Genomic DNA, 9,923 nt, shown 5'->3' on the forward strand with positions numbered 1-9,923 from the left:
AGCAGCATCTATGTGAGAACAGCTGGGAGGGTGACCGTAAGAATAAGCACAGCAGAGTTGGATGATTCTAATACTCTATTCAGTGATGATAATATCTGGAATTGTGTACAGAGGTGGGTGCACACAGCATTGAAACAATATTATGATGTTGTTTTCATAGGCAGATAGCGAGAGTGAGAACACCCCGATCCGGCAATTGCATCCCTTTTGTTTTGCTAAATATCTTTATGCTTAGCAACTTTTGTGAATGATCACTAGGCTGCCATGTTGATGCATATTGTGATTTCCAGGCCATGATATTTCTGTTATCAGAGTGTGTGGTGAAGTAATAGTTCTCATATTGAATGTGTGGAGCCAAGTAGAAATGTTCCCTGAAAATTTGTAAGCTTTAACGAGGTAATTACTTTGTATCCAGGCAATCAGAATTCTTTGTTAACCAAAGCTGAAACCAAGACCTGGAACCCTACTATGCCACACTCTTGATTATGATGGCTCAGACTGGTGGGAGTTGTAGTCCAAAATATCTGGAAAGCCACAAGTTGCACACCTCATTGTATGCAAACTGATGTTTCCATCAGGGCCAGCAACTTTCCTTTAATTTTAAATAAAACGGTGTTGTCAGGAGCAAAATCCTATGGTTCCCACCACATTTGGTGCTGTTTCTGAACTCTGCTTTTAAAGTATTCAGAGTGTTTAACTCTCATTATCCTCATATTAGAAGATAAAGGGAATGAGAAAACCAGAAGTTTTCTAATAAAAACTTGCATGAATACAAGAAGCTCCCTTAATACTGAGTCAGATCAGTTGCCCATTGAACTATTACTTACAGAGACTGGCAGCAGCTTTCCAGGATTCCAAACAGGTGTCTTTCCAAGCTTACCTTGCAGAAACATGGAATTGAACCTGTTGTCTTCTGCATGCCAAGTGTGTACTCTGAGTCATGGCCCTCCTTAAACAAGACTAGCAAGTTGCAATCAATGTATTGGTGTGCAGAGATGCCTGGTGACTTTTTTGGAGTGTTGTGCCAGACAATATGAGTAATGCTTTGTTATCTTGCTAACGGAATTTTTCCATGCCTGCAAGTAGGTCTCCATTTTTACCTCAAGCTCTTAGAACACTTGAGAGAGTGAGAAATGGCTGTGTTTGTATATCCAGTCCTAGGGATTTTCTCTCTCTCTTGCATAGATGTTGTAGACTTAAGGTATGGAAACTGCGTGTTTGGGTTTTCTTCTAGCAGCTCTCATGAGTTATCTAGGCATATCCAGACAAATGACTGACTGTAAGGATTAGAGGGCAGCATATAAATCTATGAATGAATGAATGAATCAGAGATACCAATTGAATAATGACATTTCTGTCCAAAAGAATGATTGTATACCCTCTAGCTTTTACTTTACTTATAGCACTTAATTCTAAAGCACCAAATAATAGAGCTTTAAGCTAAGTTGTAGATAGTTCTGCAAAAGTCAATAAAAGGCAAACCAGTTGGCAGTAAATTTACCCCCCCTCAACTTTTATGTAATGGTCTAATCTTGCCAATTAGTAATGCATTTTCAATAAAAGCAATCCATGATGGTTTCCTTGCCCTTTCTAGCAAGGGCAGGACAACATTAGACAACAACAGCTAGTGAGTTCTAGTCCCTGCTCAGCCATGGAGCCAGTCACAGACTCTCAGTCCAACCAACAACACAGGGGAGCAGCCATATGAGAAACCAGAGGGGTCTCCCCCCCCCCCCCCCACAGTGAGAATGTGCGCTCTGTATTCAGACAGTATATATTCTAACTAGTTTTTTCCAGTGGCTTATTTAGTGGCTTGGGAGGCTTCCTTGTTCCAGGCCAGATAAATCACTAAGATGTGGTGCTTTCCATTGTGACATTCTGTAGCGGTAGTGTTTGCTTGCACCCCCCCTCCCCAAACACACACACGGGCAACTTGTGAACGTGGAATATATCACTAAATAATGGAAGGTAAGTCATGTGCCTGTTATCTGCCCTGTGAAGTCTCCAGAAACCCTTTTTTCATCTTGAAGCTTTTTTTTTTTTTTTTTTTTTTTTAAGGAAAATAAGGTTTCAGGACACATGGCTGCTTTTAGTAAATGGTCTAAAACAGGGGTCCTCAAACTTTTTCAACAGGGGTCCAGTTGAAAGGCGGCAGTGGGCACGGGCACGTGCGTGTGCAGCGAGGTGGTGACGGCTGTGCGCGCAGAGAGGCAATAGCAGGTGCTCATGACAAGGCGGCGGCTCGCTCACTCAGATCTCTGAGCAAGTCCAAAATGATCTCCGAGTGAGCGAGCCGCCGCCTCGCCAGACACGGTGGGCATGGGGAGTCCAAAACCTCCGAGGCGGGCTGGATAAATGGGCATGGTGGGCCAGATTCAGCCCACGGGCCATAGTTGGAGAACCCATGGTCTAAAATATAGTTTTGCACAAGTAATAGACTTGAGGAGCGGAGGTTGTTTCGATTTTAGATAAGGCACGATGGTAATAGCAAGCCATAGCTCTCAGACATTTAGTCAATGGCAGGGCTTAACTACCACAGTTCCCATTTATGTGAACAAAGTCTTACTGGTGGAAAAAAAAGAAACGACTCTGTATCAGCTGAGGTTGCCTGCATTTATGTGGCACGGAAATGGCCCGTGCCCTTCTTTTGCCTGTTCATGAATTCAGTGGGGGCATGCAGAGGAGAGTCATGTTGGGCTGACCAGTCAGTCCAGGGCTAGAGTCAGTGGTAGGCATGACAAGCCACTTCCAGTGGGGGCCCTCCAACCAGAGCCCCTTCTGCTGTCCTTCCTCTTCACCTTCGTTCATCTTTCTCTTGCTCCACCCCAGACAAGGTTGGTGGAGCTGAGGAGGAGTTGCTCATTGCCTGCTTTGGCTCCTAGGGTCAAAGAATTGTAGGGATGGAAGGAACCAACAAGGTAATTGGGCTCAGACCCGTGCTCAGTGCTGGACCCTCTTCATTGGCTCTTACTCACTGGCGCTTTGCCTTTCTGTTTGGCTGTTGTGAAGAGGAAGAGGAGCAGCCATGAAAGCTGCTGGTGACAATGTCTTGGAGAGTGTGGACTCTCTGTGGGTGGTACCTGCTGAGAATGCATTGCTAAGGATCTTTAAAAACCTGTGGTCAGTACCGCTCAGTTGGATTACTCTCCATGCCATGCAGCTATTTAAAGGCACAGTAGCATTTTTGGGACTGGAGATGACAGCCCCTCATCATATAGGCAGCAGGAATAGAGCCTACTTAAAAAAATACCTTGGGATCATCTTGTACTAAATCATCAGGCAAAGCTGAAAATAGGAAGAACGGAAAAAATAAAATAAAGCCTAGAATGACAGATGTATTCACAGATGTCCCAAATTGGCACTTTATGACTTTAAAGAGATGATCTGTTGTGATCAAGTGGAACCTGACACTGCTGATATGAATTACTTGCGCATGCGTGTGTGTATGCAAGCACGCGCATGCACTTTGGCCAGAGTGATTGTGGTCAGCATTATGTATTAGGTTTATGCTGTTTTTGTACCAAAAACTGGCAATCAGGACAGTATACATAAAGTACTTAATAAAACACATTCAAATGAAATGAAAACATAGGTTCAGGTTTTTAAAAAATCATCCAACTTACAGGCCAAAGACCTTGAATAAAATGGTGTTTGTGTGCCCTTGGACAGATAGCAGAGAGGGGGTGAAAATTAACCCTCTTGGGAAGGAGGTTCCACAGGCTGGGAGCAGCCACCAAAAGGCCTCATACATCACCACCAAATGCATGTCTAATGGAAGTTAGATTGCCTTGATGCGGGAGGAGATGTCTTTGTCCCCTCCCCTCCAGATTCACAGTAGCTTGTCATCCTGCTCTGCATTGTCTCCTTCTCCCAAACCATTCTCCCAATACTCTGTGCTGCAAAATAGAAGTTCTGTTGTGTTGTGTTCATTCTTACCTAAGGCAAGAGCTGGGCTGTATTTTTCTTTGGCTGTGCAGTGCAGTTTAAGGTAGGAATAGTTCTTTCTGCTTTATGTGTAAGCTGACAAGAGTAATACTAGTGATCCCCTATTATTACCTTGCTTAGATGATGGGAATATGGGAATAAAAGAAAAGGTTGGTTTATTGAAAAGGGGCACTTAAATTCTTAGGTATTTCTGGCCTAGAAAGAAAGAGAGGACTAAACTCTGCAGCTATCTATGCACTTATCCGTTTAAGTGCATCTCTTGGAAAACATCTGAACTGACTGCTGTTATTTCCCTTTTCGTAACATAATGTTATGAATGATTGGTGGTCAGATACAGTCCTTACAGCCCTAAAGGCAGATATCCTATAGTAGTTTCAACAATAAACTGCTGGTAAATTGCCAGTGTGAATGAAACACTCATAAAACTCCAGTCTTCTTTCTTTGTTCTTTTGGCAGATGAGCACTGCCAGGAAGTGGACATAACTTTGCAGATTTTTAATCAAAGGCTTTATCTAATGTTAAACCACACTGTGAGTGAAAATTACTGGCCAAACAAAATGGGTAGTGTCTGCTATAATTTGCTTCATCTTACTAATCAACTTCATCCTAACTTGTATTTTCCAATTTAAACCTACCATATAACTGTCTAGTATTTTATTTTGATATTGGTCTTTATCCTAAGGAGGCAATCTCAATTTTAAAGATGCATTTTAAGAGGCATTTTAGAAGGCTCATTTCTGTAATGCGAAGATAAATGCTCATCTCTTTCCCCTCTTTTTGCCCTCCCCTTTCATTGTCTTTTCCCCCACAATGCAGAATAATATGTGTTCTGGGCTATGCAGTATAAGGAAGGAGACTTGCTTGCTAATTTAGGAGATATCCCTTCCATCATATTGGAAATTCCTCTGGTGCTTGTATGTTCCCTGTTGTGTTAAAGTGCTGCGAGATGAAGCAGCCAGTGGCTTTTCATCTTATTTTCAATGCTTTTTGCTTCATCCCTAAATTGAACCATTAGATTGCTGTAGGCCCTCAATAAACCCTTAATTGTGTGACTCTTGCTTCAGAAGCTTTCCTAATGATTGTTTGGTGACATTTTTTCTTCCCTTTCACCGGAGCTCCAGAAATATATCTTCTGACATGGTTTGGGTAGCTTCAAATTAAGCTGTTTTAGAGCTTTAAAAAGCAGCAAAGTATTAAGCATTACCAGAACCCTTTAAAGGGCAGCTTTGACTTTAATAAAAGGCACTACGGCCAGAGGGCTCTTCCTTTGACTTGGAGACATCTCCCTTGCTACTGATGTGGACCAGGTCTTTGTGAAATCCAATCAGAAAGCAGTTGCATAAATCAGTCTCAAGACCTGATGTCCATGTGGTGATTGTGTGCTTAAAGATTATGGCTGTTTTCCCCACAGATTATTCTTGGAGCTGGAGTTTTGGAGAAAGCAATTTTGCAGCCCAGTAATTCTCTGTATGTTTTGAGCAGTGGTGCCCTTTGAATCCATCCTTTTAGATATGGCTTTAATTTTGTCTTGCTGCCTTGTTCATTTTGAAGAGCAGTTGAAAGAGGAAAGCATCCTTACTGATAAAGCTGCTTGCTGTTTCCATTTCAGGAAAGCCCCACAGCATTGGCAACTCTGAACGGATTCAGCTCTCAGGAATGTACAATGTTAGAAAAGGGAAAATGCATTTGCCGGTCAACAGATGGACAAGACGCCAAGTTATCCTTTGTGGAACGTGCCTAATTGTGTCATCGGTGAAAGAAAGTCAGACTGGAAAGATGCACGTGCTCCCTTTAATCGGTGGAAAGGCAAGTTGGTCATTCCATTTCTTTGTATATACAGAAAAGGGGCCTGATGGTATTCCAGAATTATAAACTGGAATTTAAACACAAATAGTTGTTTCTCACTGGCTGTAGATCAGGCTGCACATTAGTTTCTGTAACTGCATGGACATCCATTTACATGCAAAAGGATAAGGTCTGGTGACACTTTAAATTTTATATAACATTTAAACTGAGTTCAAATGACAAGGCAATGCATCACGGGTTACTTGCCATCATGTGTTGTTGTGTCATGCAAACCCACTCTGCTTTTCCCCAGGGTTCTTGTTTTGGAGCAACATGACATACCCATGGCTTGTTCTAGGGCTGTTGAATCCGCAATGGCTTATTGCACTGTCCAAACCTGGGATACTGTTTCCATTGTGGTTTGCAGTAGAAAGGAACAAGCCATTCATTTGGATGAAGCAAAAGAGCAGCAAAAACCCCTTGCTGGTTTTGGGAATTTGCCCATGCTGCCAACCAGTGATAGCTCTCCCATCAATGCCTAAGAAGCATTTGGAGTAACTGGCACTGGCTCATTACCATTAACCAAAGGACGTTGGGTGGCAGAAATGTGCACAGTTAAGTATAAGTTTTATTAAATCATTTTTCCAGATTTTTCACAGGTGCACTCCTTTGCTTGCCTGAAATATGGAGTCCTGCTTGGCCAAAGTCCCGAAAAGCACCTGCTGTCAAAGTATAGTGGGTAACATTCATGGGCATTGACCTAGCAAGGTTACATATAGATTGCTTTGTGCACAAGTTGACAGCTGTTGATAGGTGAGCTGGCCATTGACCAGCAAAGCATGCAAGAGGTTTTGCTTCAAAATGAGGTGGGGAGTATATTTCTGGTAGTTGCAGAGGGCTGCAGAAAACAGCACCAGTTGTGAATGACAGTGGTATTGGTGCAGGGAGTGGGAGACATGTTTCTGATGTGCAGGGTTGTGGCTTGCTGTCTAGGATAGGAGAGCTGGGAGGAGAGGAGAACAATCCACAGTCACACCTGATTTGTCTTTCAGGCACCTTATGGGTTGTTCCATTAACCACACTATCTGCAAATAATATCTGCATTATTTGCAGGATGAAGTGCTGCGTTGTGTAGACTGGCTTGTATTACTCACTATGTTAAGCAGTGTTTGTTCATTTTGAAAAGAAAGCATGTTCATTGTGCATGCGTTAATTGCGTGTGCACATGTGTATCATAGGTTCTTTGTGCAGAGAAGTTTTGTTGTGGCAGCACTGAGCAAATCTGCATGTTATTTTTGCCTTGAAAATTACCTCTCTTGAAGTCTGCAAGCAGGCAATGCTGTTGGGGCTAGGCTGGGACAAAGGGTTGTTGTACTGCCCTGTGGTTCCGGAGGAGGGCATAATGCCAGGACTGTAGCATTTATCGCAAGCCTAGCCAATCCAGAGTCTTCCTAGTTCCAACTTCCTGTTGACACCCTGTTTCTTCTGTGCTGAAAAGAGTTCTGAGGCTGAAATGCACACAGTCCAAGTTAACTCACCATGCTGGCCCTATCTTCTGGTTATGAAGTCCCCTGTGTAAGCCCCAGAATTACAGACACTGGGATCCAGAGATGCTCTGAGGGCACGGGATGCTATGGAATATTTTATGAAAAGCACAAGATAATTTGCTTGTTAGTAGGGAGTCCTGAATATGCCACTCTCAGCTTTGTGATCAGATTTATTCTGCATAAATGAGTAGTCACTGAAGCTATAAGATAAGAGTTCCCTGCTTCTGTTGTGCCAGGTGCAGTGCCAGACTTTAAAGCAAGACTTGCATGCCAGTGTTGCACTGACACTCCCATCAGCCCTAGCTAGCATAACCCATAGTGAGGAATGACCCTGGAATGCAGTCCAACAACATCTGGAAGGCCACAGGTTCCCCATTCCTGCTCTAAATAATTATGTGCAAGGCAGGGAAGGCTTGTGTTGCAAGTCATCGGTAATCTTATTAAGACTACCCACTGGGCGTCCGTGTCAATCAGACAGCCCTGTTCTTCCTTATATTCTCCACTGCAGTGGACTTGCTTGCTGGAAGACAAATCACACAACTTAGCCACTGATGCACTGTGAAATTTTGTGATCTCCTTGCTTGATGGCAATTGCATATGCTCCCTATGGAAAAATCCGTGTTCCCCCAAAGAATCTGAGGGCACATGTTTTCAGTCTTCCCTGTTATGTATAGAAAGACTCCCCTGGATTTGGAGCATTAGAGGAAGGAGGCGCTTTAAAAAAAATGAAAGAACTGTTCTAGGGATAAGCCCCAACATATATATTTAGTGGTATATTTAGTGCTTGCAATGTAGTGATGGATATTCATAGGTTTGTGGTCCATCCCTGCCTGTCCTATTAACATAGAAGCATAGAAACAGAGTGAGTCAGAAGGGGTCTCCTGGTCCATCTAGTCTGACCCCCGGCTCTAGCTGGCTCCACTCATGACATTAAGGTTCCCTTGGTGTCCATGCCCCCTTCCTGGCCACCCCAGTTTTCCATGCTGGCTGCCTGTTCAGTGGTTTACCAGGTTTGCATGTTGTTTCCCATTCTACGTAGAAGGATGACAGGCTTCTTCTAAGGCTTGTCCTTTGGCAGCAAAAGTTTCATGCCAAGATATGCTGTTATTTGAACCCTTTCCTCCTGCTTTTGCCCCACTTGCTGCTGAATTCTGGCCCCCAAGAGCTTCTTGGCAACTGTATTTTGCCCTCAGATCGAAAGATACTCTACTAGTTAGACTTAGGCTCTCCACAGTCAAGAATGTTTCCTTTTCTTTCTGCGCAGCTCTGTTGTGCTCCCTCAAAATTCTTCGGAAGCTTTTGCCTTCTGAAAAGCACCCAAGTTGTTTCTAAGCACGCACCAGCTGCAAGCGCGGGCTGTGTGAAAATACTAGTGGATGGCAGAACAATGGAGAGCAAAGTTGAAGACCTGAAAATTAGTGTGGAATTTTTATCTTGGTTACTTTCATTCATCCAGGACAAACATTATTTTAATGATACCTTGCTCTTTATTTGTGGGAGAGAGGGAAAAAAATCTCCAAAAATGATAGAAACAACAAAATCAGTGTGGATCAATTTAAATCATGCTTTAATTCAGCAAGAAAATATGTTGATTTAAGCCATTGATTTATATCAAGCTTCCCAATGAATTTTTCATATATTTTCTGACCAGTGATACAAATCTCACCATTAACACATGCTAATTTACAACAAAATGGGGCACTGTTTACACTGCCCCATACATAAAAACAATTTTCATCTGTCATATGGTATACATTTTGCATTTTTTCTTTTCTTTTTTTTAGCTACAAACAGAATATCCCCCATATCTGCCCCATAATGGATGTACTGTACAGAAGACCCTGCAGAGTATTTTTAAATCAAAAAATATTCCTATGTGGAATCTTTCTTATGACAACATCCATGACAGTTTGAGGTTAATAGCATAATTCTGTATATATCTCCCCCGAAATCCATCAAGTTCAATGGGGCTTAGTGTAATCAGTTTGTTACAGGATTGTAGCCTAAGTATGCAAATGCAGGCAGATGCACACTAGATAGTGTTGCTGTCTTTTTCCTTCCAGTGTTGTTGCTTTCTGATTGATGTTGTCCGGGCCTGTTCTTGTCCTTGAAAATGCTATATAGTCACAAAAAAACCAAAAATGCTCATGACTCAGAACTTGAAGAGCCATCGATAGCTGTGTTGGTAGCTATTGGGCAGACAAATAAAAAGAGCTCAGATTTTAACACATTTCCCTCTATTTTTTAAAAAGTTCAGATTTAGGTAGATAATTCCAAGAGATTTAAACCCCATGCTATTTTCTTCCTGACTTAATCAACTCCTTTGCTTTGATTTGCCCAGGTCCACCGTGAGGTGATCACAGAACAATTCTGTTCAACCTTATGGTTTTGCATATGTGACTTTACTCAGAGAAGCAGAAGGCAAAAGCTCAGATCTGGTAGTTAGGCTGAACAAAGCCATTTTGTTGAGATGAAAAACAAAATTGTATGCCTATGTCTGTCTGAGCTTCCTTTGTGTGCACCTGTGCATATGACGGAGCCATTGATTCATTTTTACAAGCTGAAGAATAGGCTTACTGTGTTTATGAGACTTAACTGTAGCTGTGTTATTTTCAAGTAATATAAATATAGTATTTCAATTTTTAA

At 42.3% G+C, this 9,923-nt stretch overlaps 1 protein-coding gene across 1 annotated transcript in view; it reads left to right on the forward strand.

Annotated features, from left to right (window-relative positions):
* PHLPP1 (PH domain and leucine rich repeat protein phosphatase 1) overlaps positions 1-9,923 on the forward strand; it is a 170,662-nt gene that overhangs the window by 77,362 nt on the left and 83,377 nt on the right. Inside the window, exon 2 of the mRNA XM_044426270.1 lies at positions 5,555-5,751. Coding sequence (XP_044282205.1) covers positions 5,555-5,751 — 197 coding nt within the window. The remainder of the gene's footprint in view (positions 1-5,554; positions 5,752-9,923) is intronic.

The sequence above is a fragment of the Varanus komodoensis genome, unplaced genomic scaffold, assembly GCF_004798865.1.
Source record: "Varanus komodoensis strain SLA01 unplaced genomic scaffold, ASM479886v1 scaffold17, whole genome shotgun sequence".
Lineage (NCBI taxonomy): Eukaryota > Metazoa > Chordata > Lepidosauria > Squamata > Varanidae > Varanus > Varanus komodoensis.